At 49.5% G+C, this 20,064-nt stretch overlaps 2 protein-coding genes across 2 annotated transcripts in view; one reads left to right on the plus strand and one right to left on the minus strand.

Moving 5' to 3' along the window:
- ADCY2 (adenylate cyclase 2) overlaps positions 1 to 15,904 on the plus strand; it is a 369,586-nt gene extending 353,682 nt beyond the window's left edge. Inside the window, exons 21-23 of the mRNA XM_081825785.1 lie at positions 6,931 to 7,045; positions 10,830 to 10,954; positions 15,097 to 15,904. Coding sequence (XP_081681911.1) covers positions 6,931 to 7,045; positions 10,830 to 10,954; positions 15,097 to 15,249 — 393 coding nt within the window. The 3' untranslated portion in view covers positions 15,250 to 15,904. The remainder of the gene's footprint in view (positions 1 to 6,930; positions 7,046 to 10,829; positions 10,955 to 15,096) is intronic.
- Positions 15,905 to 19,346: 3,442 nt separating this feature from the next.
- The window catches only part of CFAP90 (cilia and flagella associated protein 90), a 13,473-nt gene continuing 12,755 nt past the window's right edge, over positions 19,347 to 20,064 (minus strand). The window contains exon 3 of the mRNA XM_081825865.1: positions 19,347 to 19,812. Within this exon, the coding sequence (XP_081681991.1) occupies positions 19,633 to 19,812 (180 nt within the window). The 3' untranslated portion in view covers positions 19,347 to 19,632. The remainder of the gene's footprint in view (positions 19,813 to 20,064) is intronic.

Genomic DNA, 20,064 nt, shown 5'->3' on the forward strand with positions numbered 1-20,064 from the left:
AAAAAAAAAAAAAAAAGATCATTTCTCCTGAAAATTAGTACTTATCTACCTGATCTTCATCCCTGATGACAATAATCAGCAGCTGGGACACAGAAGTAGCTGCTTCATTTAGACCCGGCGTGTTCTCCTCACCGTCCACCCTACTCGCTGTGGCCTCATTCCCTCCGCCTCACCCTGGAGCCTCACCACTCCACCTCTGAGGGGCTCTACGGGCCGTATCCTAGAGGAAGTCCATCCTGCATGCCCTAATCAATGATCGGGGTTTCTCTGGTCTTAGCAATTGTGTACATGGTTCTGATCTTTGCCAAACAAATATTATTAAGAACTTAGATAAGTTGAACCCAAAACACAGGAATGAAAACTTGCACTGAAATTCCTGCTTTGATTATGTTATTGCCGTAATAAGCCCGACCTTTAGCTCGTATTCACAGTCTCAAGGAGATTGATACCCATGGCCAGCAGCGCTTTGAAAAGAAATATTTTGTGGAACCAGAAAAAGCAGGGGGAGGGAAGAAGCAGAGAGGCAGGAGGTGCTGGGAAGATCTTACTCTTCACCGTGGTAGGAGGACTAGTGCTTTTTAAAATGTTACATGGCTTTTGGAGTCTTATTCTCTTTTTAATTATTCTATTTAATTATTTATTAGTTTTACGTGAAAATTACCTGATTTTAAAAGCATTTAAAAGTAAATGTAGTAGTTTGTTTTATTTATTATATCCAAACAAATGCACCAGCAGACCCAGGGCTGTAGCTTGAGGGTCGTTACTAAGCACCGTCTTTTGCTCCATCCAGTTCCTGCCGAGTCTGCCCTGTAGAGACACCACTGCCAACTAGCACAAACGTTTCTCCTTTATTCGGCTCCCTCTGTCCCCCAGATCAGATCCCAGGCTCCATGGGACCCACCCACGAGATTCCTATACTCGCTCACCCTGTGTATTAGCGAAACTGAGCTTCCAGCAAAGCAATGAGCAATAAGCATTTCCCATCCGCACTCACGGACTCGGGTTAATGGCTCCATCTCTGGCTCGGCTGTTCTAGATTTTATTTAGCTAGTAGGACATCTGGCAGATGTTTTCTTTCCCCACCATGGCAGGTGCCAGGTACCTGCTCATGACCGCCCTCCGGAGTTCACAGTCCTGGAAAGGCGACTGAGAAAAGTTTCAGTGGGGGGAACATGGAATATTGGAGGCAATCTTAGCTGCCCTAACAAACTGCCAGAGACTGGGTGACAAACAACATTTATTTCTCACAGTTCTGGAGGCTGGTCTATCCGAGGCCAAGGTACCAGCAGATCGGGTGTCTGGTGAGGACCCTCCTGCTGGTTTGCCGATGGTGTCTCCTTGCTGTGTGTCACCTGGTGGAAGGCAGGGAGAGGAAGCAAGCTCTGCCCAGCCCCTCCTGGTAAGGGCACTAACCCCATCATAAGGGCTCCCCCATGTGACCTAACTACCTCCCAAAGGCCCCACCTCCTAATCCATCACATTGGGGATCAGGCTTCAACATATACATTTTGAGGGGACACAAACATTCAGTGCATAGCAGAGGGACTCTGCCAGATTGACTAGGGAAGAAGTGAGGAGTCACTGAGACCTTCTGCCACGGTTTCATAGTAGCTAAAGCACAGTTTGAAACGAATAACCATAGTTCCTTTTACTGGAAAAGGAGAAAATAGTTCAGGTCTCTGCTGTGCATTTTTATACAAACACCAGAGCTCCCATGATGTGTTGTAAGCAGAGAGAAATGTCTTCCTACTTTCATGCTCCTGACGGGAAGCTGAAGACTGAAGGAAACAAGACCATTACTCTTCACGAAATACACTGCGAATCTCGAAGACTCAGGAAATGTCAGACACTCGGGTCATTGTCAAAGCCGTACATCTCTGTAGGATGCTCCATGTGTGCACAGGGAGAAAGTTCTAAACTGGGGCCTGAGACAGTTTCTGACTGACATTTTCCTCCTAGCTGCTTTTCACATCAAGCAGAGTGACATGCTTCTCTAAACCATCATTAAAGGAACGGAATAAATCCTGAGCCCCAGGGATACAGGCTGAATTCACTTCACCGCCTCATTTCACCCTGCCCACAACCCTGGGGGATAGGCGGTTATCGTCCATCACAGATGAGGAAACTGGTGCCCCGAGAATTTAAGTGACTCAGCCCAGGCCACACAGCTGATGGTTATAGGACCTGGGGCTGAACCCAAGGTTGCCTGACTCAAAGCTCTCGGCATGTATTTGGGGGAACTTCCTGCCTTCAGGCCAGTAGTGGTCAGAGTGTAAACCACGGTCCTGGGAAAGTAAAGGAAGAAGTGAGCGGCAGAAGCAAACCCATGGGAGGCGGACTTAGGAGCTGAGGGGTGGGGGGGAGGGGGCACAGAAGGCCAGGCTGCCAGCATCTCAGGCTTCTGATACAGGGATTTGCAATTGATGATGCCATTAGCAAAGCACAAGAGTCAAGAGTGAGAGCTGCCTTGTGGAAGGTAAAATAATAATATTAGTTTTAGATACAGTTTGAGTGTACACTAAGATATCCAAGTACAATTCCAGCCAACCACATGGCTAGTTCCAGAGCCATTAATGAGCAGTTCCTGGGGATGGCTCCCCATCAGCTGAGTATCTCTTAGACTCATCATCCAACCCCCCTGCCACCATTTACCAGCAAGATGATCAAGGAAAACCGATTACCTATTTGTCTACCTGTTTGTGCATATTTCACGTAAATCTGTCCCTGAGGAAGCTCACAAAAATGAATGCAATGCGAAAGGTTTAACAATTAATAAACTAAAGTGGAAGGAAAGTCAAAGACGAGATGCGAAGTTGAGGACGATACACAAAATGCAAACAGCCAAGGTCCAAACACGTTCTAGACGCGCGCAAGGAGGGGGGCAAGATGGCAGCTAAGACGGGACCTGGAGTCAGACACCTGGTTTGCCACTTACACAAGTTTTTAACAATCCGGGGTCTCCCTTTCCCCATCTGCATAATGGGGATGAAGACAGGAAGTCCTTCATGGGACTCACCGTGAGGATTAAATACATACATGCACACAGTGTTGCTATAATTGTTCGGAAATGTCCAGGAGCCAGCACGTGTACGGTGTCCCAGTGTTCATAGGGACGATTGTGTCCCTCATTCGTTAATATTTCTAAAAACCAGGCCTGTCGAGTACGAGCCCTCATGACCATGACGATGGGTCCACAGTGAGCCATGTGCTTGGTAACTAACTTCCTCTTGGAAAATGGTTTAAAATGTGAGGGTGGGGGTGGGGGGCATGCCTGCCGGAACATCCCGAAATGTGCATTTTAATAAAATACTTTCTCTGTAAAGTGAGATCAGTGGAAAAGGGTGAGAGCCCACCTGAATCCAAGTTCAGGGGATTTAGAGGGGACCACAGATGGCCTAGCAGTCAGGCCGTTCTCCATAAGTATTTTTTCATGCCTTGGAGTTTTGGTTAACACTGGGAAGTTCTGAGTCCCAGTCGTGCCCTCCGACAGGTACCTGACACTCAGGTGTTCGGAGCCACCACGTGAGAGCCGATCTTCAGCCTGTGATGATCAGCTCACCTGGGAGAGAGAAGACCTTCCCTTCAGAGAACTGTGAGGGTGCATCGGATCTCCCAGGGGAGAATGCTCCTAGGCAGCAGTTCTAAACCTTCAGCATCAGACAGATGCCGACACAGCAGGTGCTCAGCGAATATTTGATGGGTGGGAAGAAAGGCAGGGAGGAAAGAGGAGAGGTCAAGAGAAGAGGGGTATGTTAATTTCAGCCTAAAGAATTATCTCGGTGTTTACCAGTCACTTGGGTTATAAAATGACCTCGATAAACATACATTTCCTTCAAGCAGCGTTCCTCGCTGGCAGAATTTCCAAAGCAAACAGCTTCCAAGATGTGTTCCGGGGCTCAGAATGCGTCTGCTCGCCGTGTCACTGGAAGTCGGTTAAATATTTGGAGACCTCTAACAGAAATCATTTGGATTGTGGGAGAAAGAGCTGCTTTACACTGTCATCAAATATTTATCAAAAACTCAGTTATAAGGACTTTTTGAAATGAACTGAGCTCTTCTAAAGACTGAGCATAATTTTTTCCAGGACTTACTAAGCCCCAGTGAGTTACTGACGTTGGATTTAAACCCCACTCCCAGAACTCAGTCTCTTCATTCATCACTGAGGTCATGTAAACCTCCAGCTTAAGCCCACTGCATGAAAACAGATCGGGTGATAATTTATCAGGGAGGGAAGCTCATTCGCTGTGTCATGGTTCGGTAGGAAGCAAACCATTTCCACCCCCTGGCAGATCTGTGCTCCTTGCTGGGACAGTTGTGATGTTAGTGACATGGGATTCTGCCTGTTGATTTCACAGTTCGTGCTCCCTGTTCAGGAGCACGATGTTTCCAGAGGATGCATGAACCTCCAAATCACACCTGCCCCAGGGGTCCTGAGACACGAAATATTAGGGAGCTCTGATGGAAGAGCAATGCTGTCTTAAGAAATGACTCTGCATTTTCTCCGACATTAGCTGACAGTCTGTCCTGTAGTTCCAACTGTTTAAGTTGTTTGGATTTTCTCGCACAATTTGAAGTGTAGGATTTATGGCGCCAGTAACATTTCGTTGGTCTTTCTCTAGAATGATAGAATTTATATGAGGAGAGGAAGAACTTCCTCTCTGAACCGGAAATGTACTGTCTCTTCCCTGCTCACGTTTGTATTCCTGAGCACAGTGGTCTCAGGAGGAGAGGCGTTTTGCCCCCGAGGGGACATTGGGGCATCGCCTGGAGACATTTTTGGTTGTCATTCCTGGGAGGCGGCTGTCCTGTCACTCCTGGCATCTGTGGGCGGAGGCCGGGGCAGGGCGGCCCCCAGGACAAGGAATGATCTGGCCCAGATGTCAGCAGTGCCCACGTCGAGAGACTTGCCTAGTGCTACCCTTCCTGACTCCCGTCACTGAAACGCTGTGTGGATTCCTGGAATAACTCGTTGACGTTTTCCTTTCTCCTTTGGCCTTGGCTTTCCCCACCTCCCTGTCACCTCAAATACGGTGGATATGCCCACTGTCTCCACTGTCCTCTACTGAGAGCCTCAGAGCTGGCTTTTATCTCCGCCCTGTGTGGAGGACGCTCCCCTCCCCATTCACCCAGGACCTCCCCTTTGGCCCTCTGGAGAGCTCTCTTTATCTCTGATTGAGCTCCTCTGGGGCCCAGCGGGACTGAACACTTGTCCTGGAAGTCAACAGTGTGAGCTCCACAAAGGCCCGCCTCTTCAGCTCATCTCGCAAGGATTCCCAGTGTCCTTACTGGTTCCCTCTTTTCTCCCCCAGCCGAGTAAGGATGATCCCCCAGTCCCCGCTGTGTGCTCTTATTCCCTTGGAGCTCTCTCCCACTTCAGTGGGTGTGTGAATGGCCCCTCCTGGGTGTATGCCCCCCCAGTGAGCATCCATTGGCTTTGACCTCCCACCAAAGCTTGTCAATGCTCTTTGTTCCTCCAAGACATTTCTTCTTGGCTACCCAACAGGCAGTTGAAGAGCCGTCTCTCAATAACCAGGTGCCAGGTGCTTCTCCTGACCGCATACTTCCATGTTGTGGAGGCACGGATTAATAGAAGACAGTCTCTGCTCTTGGGGAGCTCACAGACTAGTGAGGGAGATGAGAGACCACACTGATTCTAGTGCTGAGATGGATGCCTTGGAACCACAAGCCCCAGATGCGTGGGCAGGCCCACCGGAAGGGGCTGGGACTCCAGTGTCACCCCACACCCCAGTGCACCCAATCAAGTATCGGGGCAGCAGGAACCTTCAGGACATGGAAATACATTTTATGAATTATATACATATACTAATAAAGAATCTGTGTTTAAAATGTAACCAAAAATAGAAATTTTAGAAAGATGATCTTCAAAAGGAATTACAAATATAATAGGTGCCAGAAAATCATAGTAAATGTAAATGAGTAACAGAAATAAAAGTATAAATTAATAGTAAATAGGATAGAAATCTCCACTTACCTTCATTGGAAACCTTGAACTTGTCCTTTTCTTCTGCTCTATATGTATGATGACTATTCCTCAAGGGATGATAAATCGCCCAGACAGTAAAGGCAGGAAATTGTCGCCCCCCTTCCCCCCCATATTCGTTGGCTAGGGCTGCCGTAACAGAGGCTTAAACAACAGAAATCTGTTGTCTCCTGGTTCTGGAGACTGGAGGTCAGAGGTCGAGGCGCTGATGGGGTTGGTTTCTTCTGAGGCCTCTGTCCTTTCTGTGTAGATGCGTCTTCCCCCTGTGTTTCCATGTTGTCTTCTCCTTGTGTCTGAGTCTTAATCTCCTTTTTATAAGGACACCAGTCATACTGGATGAGTGATCTAATGACCCAATTTAATCTTAATCCCCTCTTTAATGATGGAGGTAAGAATCTCCAAATAAAAATTCTGAGGTATCGGAGGTTATGAATTTGGGGAGGACACAGAACACCCCTCTCCTATGGGGGCAAAAAGAAGATGTGGTACTTCCAGAACTGGGGTGAGCTGTGGTGGGTGTGGAGTGGGGAAGAGGAGGAATGGACCCCGGCCCTCTCCCCGGCGCCCCCTGACCCTCCCTGACCCCTCCCACTGGTCAGTCCAACAGGAAGCCAGAGCCCAGCGGAGGAGGGGGGAGATGGGTGTGAGGGGCAAGTGGAGAACCAGGAGCCAGCTCTCCTCACTGCATCTTCTGTTGGCAGTTTCTGTCTGGGTATTCCGTGTCTTCTAGTGTCTCAGGTCTCCCCACGGCCGCAAAAAATTAAGTGGGGCACCAGGCCTCCTGGTGATGAGGGTAGTCCTCACAGAACTCCTGCTGCGGCTGTCGCCTCGAGCATGCTTCCTGCCTGGAGCCCGGCCCTGTGACTCAGGGACCATCCTCCTGCTCGTCGAGCTCTGACCACCTCCCCCCCCGGTTTGTTTCTGTTCAGGAGCCTGAGAGGCAGTACCTGCACCTTGGCACCATGGTGGAGTTTGCCTTTGCCCTGGTGGCAAAACTGGACGCCATCAACAAGCACTCCTTCAACGACTTCAAGCTGCGAGTGGGTATGTTGTGTAGGGAGACCCTGCAGGTGGGGGGGGAGGCATGGCGTGAGGGACGGACGTGCTGTCAATGTCGGGGGAGAGCCATGCCAGTGTGTCTTGCGGGCAGGAGGACTGGGTTTGGGGGTGGGGCAGGCTCAGGGAAGTTAGGAGCCTCTGAGACACTTTTGTACAGATTAGAACACAAAACACCCTTTGGTTGGACCCAGGCTGTGAGCACTGTGTTTAGGACCATGAGTTGGATTTCAGTCCCACTGCCTCCTCCTTCCAGCTGGGGTCCCTCTGCAAGCCGCATATTTATATATATATATATTTTTTAAAGGCATCTTAGAATTGTTGAAATAGTCACACACCCCTGGGGGTCACAACCCCCAAGAACCCCAAACACATGTCTCAGGTTCTGAAACAGCCATAGCTTTTCTGATTGAATGTTCAAGTCTAACAGAAAAGGCCAACTTTCTTTAAAATCATTTCTTTAAAATTCTTTAAAATACTTCAAAAATTCTTTCTAAATTTCTTTTAAAAAAATTTCTAGTAAGTTCTCCCCTTACTTTAAGTGGACTCATGAGCATGTTTCATGCTTACTTGCCTTTCTCAAATGTCTCTAAACATAAAAAGTGTGCTTGAAACCGTCAGCTTAGCACATAGCTGTCTGGCCATGATTGCCATCATGGCCATGGCCATTCAGGACAGTGAGAGCTTCTTCGACTATTTTATGTTCCTCTTGGCAACACATTTTGCTTCTTCTGAAAGCAAGTCCACATAGGAGTAGTTCTTGTAATAAATTCCATCTGAATGGCTTTTCATTTCTTTTGCATACAGATGTCCACTTTAAAAACAAAAAAATCCCAAAATTTAGAGCGATTTTTTTCCTTTGCTGTGCATATGTTCTGAATTTAAAACCTGGAAATATTATACATGCCTGGAGCTCAAGGTGTCCTCTTTGCTGCTTGCATGTGCTGTTAATTATTGGCATCTGGACACCTTTTCGTTCCTACTTTCTCACCTCCAGGCACAGCGGGCCTCTGTGAGGGTGTTACCTCCTCCAGAGGTGAGAAGGGGCCAGGCAGGTGGGGGGCTGCCCCATGGCCTGCTGACCACATCAGATGCAGAGGTGTCCCCTGGACCCTAGAGCCTCGTGATTATTTTGACAGCTTAGAGAATGAGCTCCTCAAACTTTCAAACTGCTCTCATTAAAAAAAAAAAAAAAAAAAATCTATGACCTGGCAGCATGACCCGCTCTGTTGAAAAGCATATGCAGACCAAAACAACACTGCCCTTCATTGAAAGGTGAGATGGGCAGCTGCTCACTGGTCACCTGTTACATCCAAAAAAAGCCGTTTTCTTGGTCCAGACCATAACCGTATTTTCCAAATTAATGTAAGTAATTGAATAGACCCTCTTCAATAGGAATTTTTTGAGTGCTTACTTTACACTGATTCTTGAATACACTATGAGTTGTAGCATCAGCACGCATACCAGCTCTTTTAGATTCCTAAGGAAGCCTAAGCTCAGTGTTTCACCGGCCTCTGCGGCTGCCGTTCCCCACCCCTGGACCTTGCTAAGGGGGCTGCTTCCTGGCCGCACTTGGGTGCGTAGTGCTATCCAGTGGCAGTTCACGGTAAGAACATGGAAGAGTAATATTTCAAAAAAAAAAAAAAATTGATACAAATAAGAGCTGAATTCACTCCTAGCTCCTTTTCTGTGGGTCAGGCTGCAGAATCAGTCGGTTAGCGGGAACCAAAATTCGAGCACATTCCTGCACAGAGATTGACCCCATGCCAGGAATCATCGGCCAGGCTCTCCCCGCAGTGAGTGCCCGGCCCGCCCCCCACGAGGCGCACACCAAGCAGGACTCAGCAGCCAGCAGAAAAGTTGATGGCACAGGGGCTTCGGAACACCAGCCAACAGCTGGAATAAATTATTTGAGGGTCTAAAGCAGAGTGTGAGCTTTATTGAGTATTCGGCAAAAGCAAAGCAGAATTTCTTGCTCACCTCTTGCGTACCTTCAAAGATTTTATGGAACAGTGTTCGTACTGTGTTTCCCGCCTACCTCTCCATTGCAAAGAGGAAGCTTGGCCTTAGATCTGTAACAAACCGTACACGCTAAGCAGTTCGGGAGTGGGAAATGGGATCGCCCAGAAACAGCCTCCTTGATCAATACAAGGTGACTTCTGCAGTGAGGCAGGGGTCCTAGAGCCAGCAGAAAACGTAGGGGGCATAATCAACCAATGTCAATATTTCTATTTCTCTGGCCTTCCTCCACACCACTCCCAGAGTACCTGTGGGTCTGCGTGTTTCAACTGATGCTGGGACAAGGACTCATCCTACCTGGTGCACAGGGTGGGGGAGGATCCCGGGCTGCTCTGATTAGTGAGGTTGATCAGACTTACAAGGCTTCAGTGCACCCAGAGCTCAGGTGTCTGCACGTAATAACCGTGGGTTTATAATCGCAGTTCCTAACTGAGGGGGCAGTCAAGCCACCACCACCTCTGTCAGCGGTGGTCTGGGGTGCCTGATTATCTGGGAAGTCACACGGGCAGGCCGGGATGGCAAGAAATGTGTCCTACCAGTGAGGTCTCGGCCAGCTGAGCTGAAGAGTGGCGACTCCTGAGTTTCTCCAGCAAACTGGTGGCTCTCCCTAGGGAATCACAGTTGACGAGGAGGCTTACGCCAGAGGTGGGGTTGTCCTCAGTCTGATGGATGCAGAGCCGTAAAGAGCCCAGCTACAAGGGGGTCAAGAACCCAAGCAACAAAGCCTGAGAGGCCTTCCACCACTTGTCTGGAGACCCTTTGTGGGTCACACCTGCCCACAAGGGGCCAGCCTGTCTACCCGAAGATCCTTCCAAATATGAGGCTCTTGGGACCCTCCCACGGTCTTATCAGTTGTAGTTTCTAGTGTCAGAATCTCCTCAAATCTGAATCTGTATTGCCCATACAAAGATCTGTGGTTGTTTTAATGCCCCCATGGGTGGACTCCCTTACTAGCACAGTGCACATTATGAGGGAGTCCTTTGGAAGGTGGCTTAGCAGTGGAGATCAACAGCACAAACACGTTCTTCTGGAATTCAGTAAACTTGCCATTGGGATGTTATCCAAGGCAACAGCCCTCAAGGTGGGAAGAAGCCTTGTGCATGGGACGCTTGTGGCAGAGATCAGACGGCAGCGTCCTTACAAGTAGGGGCCATGGAGCCAACTGTCTCTGCCATCTACCGCCTATCTGATAGCGCCGTCCTCCGCTTCCTGCCCTGAAACCGGAAGTGATGATAACAGTACCCGCCCCATCGGCTGTTGTGAGAACCACAGGAGTTTTTACATGGAAAGCGCGTGGAACAGTGCACGGCAGGTAGAGAACACAGCTCTGGTGTTTGGCAGTGGTGCATTCGCAAGATGGCGGCAGAACCCAAAAGTCCAGCAGCAGCAGAACTGCCGGTCGATGCACTCAGTGTGGCTCTTTCAAACAGAAAGACCTATATTTCAAAATTAACATTAACAACTATTGGAAGACACAGTGATCATCTCTTGTTTATGATCCTATAGCAACATAGGAAACTATTACGGTTAGTTTTTTTAAAGTATAACCAACGGAATAATAATGATAAATGGGCACATGAGCAAGAATCAAGGTTAAGAAGGGAAAACAATTATTTTTCTTTGCTTTAGAATCCCATGGGTTGGGCTAATGTTTGTTTAGTAACGATAATTCAAAAATATCCTTGTAAAGCTTTTCTGTTTAAGACGGTCGCTGTAACTTGAATCTCGTTCACCTGGTTCTGATGTGTCGCAGGTATTAACCATGGACCTGTGATAGCTGGTGTGATTGGAGCTCAGAAGCCACAGTATGATATCTGGGGCAACACCGTAAATGTGGCCAGCAGGATGGACAGCACTGGCGTACTGGACAAAATACAGGTAATTCAGTGTGCTCTGTCAGCATCGGCCAGTTCTGTCCTCTTGGAAACCATAAATAAGCGTGATAATTATGATTATAATATATTAAAACAAAGAACCTTGGAAGTTATTTAAATCTTGAGAAAACCTTGAAACATGTTGACATTGACAGAAGTCCTTTTTTATTGGGGAAATGTTAATTGATTTCTGCCCTCACTATTAACAATAATATAGAGATGTAATAATATAAAGATTATTGCCTTTACGAAAGTCAATGATCGCAACAACCAACATAGCAGTCAGATACCTGAGCGTGAAGTCAGGGCAGGACCTTTCCCTCCTCTTCTGTCTTCCAGCCCCAGCACCTTGAAAGGCGCTTTGCAAGGGAGAGGGATGGTATAACCAACACCAGACATAACCCCCGGACTTCCTGTCCCGGAGGCTGAATTGGGAGGAGGCGGGGAAAGAGCCCACTGGGGAAAGACGAGAGGTAGGATCCCGGGTGATACGTAATAGCAGTGCCAAATCGGACCAGCATGGATTTGGATATCTAGAATGATGTGAAAGCGCAGGAATCCCCCCAAAGGAGGATGCTTGAGCATGGTGCCAGACACCTAGAAGGAGAGACTGACTCCTAATGGGAAGAAAGTGTGCGTGTGTGTGTCTGTGTAGAACTTTCTATTTGCCTCACCCTAAAAAGCAGTGGTTCCACATTTCACTGCAGCTTTGTTTTATTCTAGAAAATAAATTCCTGCCAAATGGCAAATTAGTATGAAAACCACTGGACACAAGTAATAGGCTTTTTTTTTTTTTTTTTTTTTGCTCCCTCACTGAGAATTCTGTCAGTCCCTGTTCTGTGTGCCTTGGCTTGTCCAGTGTCCTCAGGGAACCGTGCCTCCTCACATCATGGTAGAGATTTAGAGTTCTCTATTGACTTCTGTGGGAGAACCCAGCACCGATATCATCAAGAGTGGGCTTCTGCTCACTTGCCTTTCACACTCCCTACCTCATTCATTCAAGAGGATTCCATTTCTATGAACTTCCTAGAGCATATCCTTAATTTATATGGAACGGGACCAACATTACTTCTAAGTGTTCATCTTCTTTCCAGCCAGATGACTAGTCAACCGTTGCTGAAAGTGAGCAACCAAGCAACAGAGAGGGGAGAGGTGGAAAGTGACGTGGGTGTCCCAGCCAAACTGCCGTTGCCAGGGGAAAGAGCCAGTTGGCTGTGCTCACAAGAGCCAGTCCAGATGGAGCTCTCACAGAAGTGGGGCTGAGCGGTGGTCAGTCCGTGGAGACGGCCCGCTTGCCTCCCGCGAGAGGCACCATGTCCCGATGGCACCACGGCCTCTCGGCCTTCCTGCATGCGTGTCCCCAGCAACTCCCCTTGCGCAGGGATGGTCCAGCAAGCCTGCACAACATGGCGTCTTCCATTTGGTGTGGGGACGGGGTGCTCCCACCAGACACCTTTCCCACCTGTAGGCCACCCTAGGCCCCCTCCATGCTCCTGGAACATTCAGAAGATGAATGGTGGCCTTAACATGCTTCACGACTCTCCAGGTGGTTTTCAAATACTTGGGATAAGTATCCAAAACAATTTGAGAGAGGGTCGGGGAGAGTGCTCCCCCCTGGAGCTCGTAAATCCCCTCCAGATCAATGCTTCACACAAGCCTGAGCTCCTGTGTGTCTCCAGGAGGATATGGGGCATCGTAAAGCTCCAGGTGATTTAGGGCTGAGCAGCCCCCGGGATATTCCCTGCGCACTCGGAGGCCGGAGGAGACGGGACAGGGTTCTGGCTGTCAGGAGAGCAGCTCGTCCGCAGGTCTGTGTGTGTTCACGCAGCACGGCTGCTCGGAGGTTTGTGTCCAGCGGATTCCTTCTCCTGAGGGCGCGGTGGTCCCTCCACCCCCGGTAGCTCTGCGCTTCCTCTTATGTGCAAGAAAAGTAGTGAGATGCCAGGAAAAATAAATGGTGCTGAGATCATTACAGAGCTTCTCCCGGGCCTGAGGAACAGGTTCCTTTGATGAGAGAGCATTCACCTGGAAGCCCAACGAGCAGCAGAGAGAGCCCACGCGCCACGCATCCAGGCTTCCCCTGGACTTGGAGGAATACTAGCCGGCGCCCGCCCGGGAGACAGTGCCCTCCTGCTCACGCCACAGCAGTCATGTGCTTGGCGCTCCCCATTCCAGCGGGTAGCTCACGGAAGCCAGTGGCGATGCTCCACGCCCATAAATGAACCCCCAAGGCTCCAAAAGATGTGTGTATTCTCTGGGGAAGGTCAGAAGTCAAAGGCCTGTAGGATTCTCTAATTCTGATGACCCCTGAGGACTCGGATCAGGAGGACGTATCTGTTCTCTGAGTTTCTCGGCTACTTCCATATTCTTTCGGTTCTTATCCAGGATACAAAGTCCGTCCTGGGCTGCTGACTTCAGCTGTCCTCCCCCAGGACTTGGACCCAATCCTAGGGGAGGGGAGGACGTGAGCATCTGGCACCTGCGTCCCCCTTTCCTTGCTCTGGTCATAAGGGTCCCAAGGACCCACACCGGCCACTGTGCTGGGGCTGGCCATGGGGTCAAGTTACAGGAAGACAGAGTGATTTTTCTAGCTTGTTCCAGCAGCCTGCTCTGGAGATCTTTATACCACACACTTCGTCCTTCTTTCGGGGGGCCCCTGTGTACCTTCCTGGGTTCTCCTGTGGTTCTGATGTGCTCCTGCCTTTGCCCCCGGCAGTATCTGCCCCGGACACCTCTCTCAGCCACCAGGCCCAGGAGGCCGTCTCACCGCATGGTCCCCCAATGGTGCCTGCTCCAAAAGCAAAATTGTGCAGTAGCCTTGCTGGGCTGTCCACAGGCCTGCCCAGCACACGTGTGTCACCCACATGCCTGAGGTGGCCAGGGACGCGTGACCCTCCCCCCCCACCCCGGGGCAATGTCCATTTCCTCTGATGAAGTGGGAGGAAATCCCACCTCCTCTGCTTTCTCACACACTTCCAGAGCAGCATTAGCAGGAATTTCTGGAAAGACAGCTCCCTCCCTCTCTGCTCAAGACCCTGATATCTCCTGGGAGGCCCAACTGGGGGCCCTGTTCCTGACAGGAGGGTCTTCTCTCACCTCCAGAGCTGAGGCCTATTCTTAGCCGAGTTTGTTCCCCAGCCCCCACCCATTCTCTGCTTGAGAAAGCATCTTTAGCAGGAGGCTTCGCCAGCACTCGAGCAGACGGACCCCCGGCAGGCCCGGGCTGCCGTCCCCAGACGTGGCTCCCGAGGAGAGCGCAGTGCACACTCAGGCTGAGAGGGTGCCAGGCTCAGTACAACCCATCTCCCCTCAAACAGGGGAGCCATCCTGCGTGGAACTTAACTGCCATGTGGCCCAGCAGGACCCGAATGCGATTCTGCAGTTAGGCTCCTTGCCGCATGGGGCAGTGGCAGGGATCACCCATCCGTCCCATCGAAGGGCTGCAAAGGAGGGGCCCAGCCGTTCACAGCTCCTGTCAATTCAGTGAAGGGAGGAAACTTGCAAGACCTGACCCGGTGTGTCGTGGCCAGGCTAAGGCTAGTGTGGACCCCTAGTGTCCTTTTATTTTTATTCTTGAGCATGCGACCCAAAGCATGTGGCCCTTTGCAGGAACCCACGGTCTCCCCAGGGTGTGTTCTCCCACCTGTATTAAAATCTATTATTCCTATTCATGATTTCGTGAGATGACATTCGTGACCATTTATACAGATCATCCAGAATCCCAACACTCCAACGTATTCTGATTTACTTTCTTTTTCCCTGGTTTCTTATATGTGAATACGTAACCGTCACATAGTTGAAATCATAGCGTGGATCCAGGCTTCATGCTTCCTTTGGGGTGAAACAAACCTCCTTATGTCACGGTCTCGTCCGCGATATGGATCATGACAGCCTCATGGTTCACTTCACCCTGGAGCTCACTTGACTTTTAGGTGGTTCATAGTCTATCACTGTCACAGCACAAAACCACACATTGTCCTTAAAAAGCTCTTCTGCGTTATTCTTTCTCCTAATTTCTCAGGAGTGGAATGAATGGGTCAAAGAATGTGAGTGTCTTCTGGCTCTTGATCTTTGTGGTCAAATGACCTCCCAGAGGCTTTGTGGCGGAGACACTGACCGCTTCTTCATCTGTCCGTGTGCTTCTAGGTCACCGAGGAGACAAGCCTCATCCTCCAGACCCTGGGGTACACGTGCACATGTCGGGGAATAATCAACGTGAAAGGCAAGGGGGAGCTGAAGACTTACTTTGTAAACACAGAAATGTCAAGGTCCCTTTCCCAGAGCAACTTGGCATCCTGAAGAGCTGCCTTCATTTTGGCAAGAAGACTGTATTTTCGGAAGGTACAACGCACTTTCTGACTGCAACTTTTGTCCCTCGTTTTTGATGTGTGTGCTCTGTTCTGTCCTATGGAGCCTCTTCAGACTCGTTCCTATGACCCTGGTGGCATACCGTTTGGTGTCTGACGTGTGCCAAGATCGTTCTGCCACTCGCACTGTGCTTACTCCGGAGCAGAAGGAAAAGGAGTGTGTGTATAGGAGAGACGCGTTCAACGGACTCACAAAGACGACGGACGTGAAATAAACAAAAATTCTTAAGGCAATAAAACTAGGGGGTGTATATTATCTTCTGGTGCATGTTCTTTTCTGGAAAATATGGTAGCTCGCCAACCGCATCCGCTAGTCTGGTATTAAAACACACAGTATTTGTGAATAAGTTGATTTCTGTCACCCCACATGGGATTTGACTGTGTTTGCCCACGTGTCCCATCGCCAGTGGCTGTCCACGGGCCCCAGCAGGATCCGTGGTCCTGTCGCCTTGCTGTGTCATGTCTCGTGCCATCCATCACCAGGATTAGTTCTCACAGCCTAGACCCAGTTTTGTACCAAACGCGTCTGATGTTTTGATGCCATTGTCTTTTGTAAGGTTGATTCATTAAAAGTTTTATGTACTTTGGTTTAGAGTCCGTATCTTTACCCACCGCCCGTTCTTCCCTCTCCTGCGGGTTCCGCTCCAGAATTGGGATTTGTTTTCCCTTCTCCTGCTTGACGGGTGTTGCAGAAAGAGCTCCCGGGAAGCAAAGGTTGAGCTATCTTTGAGTAATTCAGATCAGGACGAAGCCTGTGATGCACATACTTGATCCCACCGCTCCCTGGAGACGCTCGGTGTTGTCCTGCGGTCTGGCTTTCACTTTGGCATCTCTAGAGAACATTTTCTGGGAAAAAATATTTTAATAGTGAAAGGATCCTCTACCAGCAGCAACACCCTCTCTCTCTGTCCAAGTTCTCTGGTCTGCCTTAATGCTTTCGGTACAGCCATTGGCCGCCGGCTGCGGGAGAATAATTTGGCACGGACTGTACATCAGCAGCCAACACAATAGTTTGGACTCACCGGAAGAAGCGGCCAGGCCCCGTACGATGCCTGTTACGTCTGAGGAGGCTTAAGAGGGCACAGAGCCAATGTTACACATTCTTGAAGAGAGAAGACTTGGGAGATTTTCTTCATGAAAATCCAACTCTAAAGTTTTGGGGCGTTTCCTTCACATAACGAAATCGTACTTTGTCAAAGGGTGAAAAATAGAGCAATCATGCGTAATCTGATGTTTAGAAGCAAAGCGGCAGATGCACGCCCGGCTTCTCCTCCCAGCTCAGGGCAGGCGTCTGTGAGCCTTGGGGGACCCCGATCTGTCAGGAACAGCTTGTTCCTGGGAACTCAGACCCGGAGCACGAGCCCTCGTTTGATTCCTGACTGATCGTTTATTGGCTGTGTGACTCTGAACATATCTCTTAATTTCTCTTAGGGGTATTTCCTCGTTGATAGCTTATGGGATCGGGTCTGAGTGAAAGAGCTAAAGACCGTGAGAGAGCCTGGCAGCTACCCAGAGCCTCCATGCCAGGATTTTGACTCAGACTCAGGTGAAAGCGCTTCTCGAACCTAGTAACTGGCCTCCATCACCCAAGTGGGAATACAGCATGACTTGGTCCATTGCCTGCCTCAGTCAGGAATATTTTGATCCTACAGTTGCATCTCAGCATTGGCCTTGATACACCTAATTCTCATAAAGGTGACCAAAGGAAGAAAGCTAGTGTAAGGGCATCTGTCGTTGCTCTAACGGAGATCCGGACTAGGAAGGCCTGGGGTTTCAGTGACTTGAGACTGGCCTTCTGTATCATTCGTAACCACAGTCGGCAGCCATACCCCGCGGGTCCTTCCTCCCTGAGAGTCTGCAGCACTTATCCCAGGCTGCTTTATGTCACCTCCCCTTAGCGGACACTCAGAGTTAAGTGACTTGCCAAGTGTGCTTAAGCATGGCTGTCTGCCCCCACCAAGGATGTGCTGAGCTTGGTGAAAAGAACTCAAAAGGAGACTTGTTTTTTCCCAAAACTATATTGTGGGGCTTACCAAACAAGACACTTTATAAAGCAATCAAAGTCATTATCAGAGTCCACCTTGCAAAGGTCTGCGCACACATGGGTTGCTCAAAGTATGGGCCCCAACCAGCGGCAGCGACACCCCCTGGGGACCTGTACATTTCCGGGCCCCAACCCAGACCCGCCAAGTCAGAAGTCCTGGCGGTGGGGCCCAGCACACACACTGTGTTTAGGGAACTCGTTCTCCAGGGGACTCCGGTCCACAATCTGAGCCCTCCCCTGTGCTTTCCAAATGAGAAAACGGGTGCAGAGAGGACCAGGGGCTTGTTTAGAGCTTCCCAGCGATCAGTGACCAAGACGAGCCTAGAATGCAAAACAGCCTGCTCCCTAAATCTGAAAGCGTGCCTCCTGGTCAAGGCTTCATAAGCTCTGGAGCTGCAAATATTCCTGTGAGCAAACCATGAAGACGGCCGGCCAGCCCAGTGACCTTGGTAGCTAGCAAGCATCTCTCCTCAACATTCTCTTTAACCTTCGAGTCTTGCAGAAAGCCCTCTCTCAGGAAAATGCCTTGCGTGTAGTCCCATTAAACCTGCTGCATTTCCTACATCTGTTTAGAAATGTCTGCCTTGTCGCAAATCCTCCACGTTGCCCCTTGTCCCCAGTTCGTTATGCTTTCTTAAGGACAGCCACCACTCTGCCTTCCAAGAAAGATAGACTAACCATGGAGATTGGATACATCAAAACAAATTCTTTTGTTCTGTTTCTCTTTTATAAGGTGACTGGGCGCTTATTGGCTTTAAGCTGTAGAAGTCAAGATGCCAACAGAAATACATTTAATTTTCCCCTGATGCCTAACAAACAGGAGACCTTTCAAAACCTTGTCCAATTCAGGCCTTGCTTTTTAAAAGTAGAAGGTTAAGGGAGTAAGATCTGACTTAAAGTAACTGAAAATAATTTAGTTTGACATAGACTTATTGTAGTCACTTTCAGATGAAGGCATTTCTTAGAGATGCCTTGTCCTGCTTGGTAGTCAAAACTGAAGAAAGTAATTGATAAAAATTTCCAAAATCCAAACTTGATATATTTTTCTATTATATTATTATAAAATATAGCTTAAGGTACCCAAAGGCATCCCAAATAAGCTACAGCTATGTGTTTGGGGGGAAAAATAATAAAAGGCACCTACAAGTGAAACCAAAAAAATTTTTTCAAAAGAATAAAGAAACACGTAGGGGTCACTTGGCTTGAAATTGTCAATAAGTCAATGTCATGTGTCCTTAGAGAATCAAAACAATAAAACCAGCCATGGGGAAATCAGCAGTAAAATTAATTAGATCACCTGCTCATTAACCACTAAGCTGTGGGAAATGTAATTGTGATAGGTGAGGGATGATTTCTTTCAAGAGAGCGATTCATTAAAAATACAGCCGGTATCTTAATACTTGAATAAGTTTCAAATTATCTCCAAAATAAACATTTCCAACTAGGGGGAGAAGCAGGTGTTTCCAAAATGAAAACTATTCGCACGAACCGTCCTGGGCTCTCGTGTCTGCATTTGGACCACTGAGTCCCACACACACTCCTCACGGTTTGGAACTCCCACTTGAAGAGGAAAGGTGGGCTCTGATCGGTGAAATGATGGGCTCGGTACCCATGCCGCTGGGAAAGGCAGGAGCCAGAATTTCACACCAAAGCCCAATCTCTTCCCAGGACCTGAGGCGAGGAGGGACAGCGGCATTACTGGCCACAGAGACCACCCATCCCTACCAGGCTTTTGTCCTCAACTGTGCAAACTTGTGTTATTTACAGCTCAGTCCTCTGGGGTGGGGCGGGGGAGTGGATGTTGTAGGATCTGGAGCTCAGTTATTCCAAAAGGAGATAACATTATATCTCCTCCTGGAGGAAGGCAGACTCAGGCAGCCCAGGTTTCCATAGCTGGTGAGAAAGGGTGTGCACGCCCCTCCTGGGAGCACCCCCCCAGAGCCTGGCAAACCAGAGAAACAGTGAACAGAGTCCCCAGACCACGGTCAAGTGGGAACACTTTTCCTTTTATTCAAGTGCTCACAATGGATCAGTCTGTGGCATCATTTCAGCTGACATGATCCCACGAGATGTTCATCACAGGTAGTAAAGGCCTTTGGCCAAGGTCTTCACCACGGCCACATGAGGAAAAGGGGCTCCCGGGCCCGTCCCCCCACTGTCCAGGCGCAAGCGGCTCAGGCCAGCTCCCTGACCCCAGTGAAGCGGGGGGTGCAATAAGGCCCCGGCGCTGCCCGACTGTGCCACCCCACGGTCCGGGCCACAGCGGGGGCATCAGGCTGGAGAAACGTGCCCAAAGCCAGGCGTCTTGATGCTGGGGATGTCGTTCTTCCTGTAGAAGTCAGCCTTCACGTGGTTGGCTCGGCCATGGTCCCGGTTCAGGGGCTCCACGGGCTGGTGTATGCGCCTCCCATAAACCGAGGACATCAGCACTCCCACAGGCCGCTGACGCTCCTGTCCGGGGTCACCAGAACACGGGGTCAGTGCACACCTCTCTGGTCACATGACCTACCTTGTGTCCTGGAAGCCCTCTCTGCCTGCCGCACCCGCACACCTACAACCCACTCCTAACGTGCTTCTTAATGCCAGGGGGCCGCCTAAACTATGTCAGATCCTGTCCCTCATGCTCCGAGCCCCTCATGGCCCCCAAGTCCTTCATGGCATTCAGAGGAAGGGCAAAGAGCTTGCACCGCCACCAGGCGCCCT

Source organism: Leptonychotes weddellii, chromosome 7 (genome assembly GCF_054177405.1).
Source record: "Leptonychotes weddellii isolate Sample4059 chromosome 7, ASM5417740v2, whole genome shotgun sequence".
In the NCBI taxonomy this organism is placed as follows: Eukaryota; Metazoa; Chordata; class Mammalia; order Carnivora; family Phocidae; genus Leptonychotes; species Leptonychotes weddellii.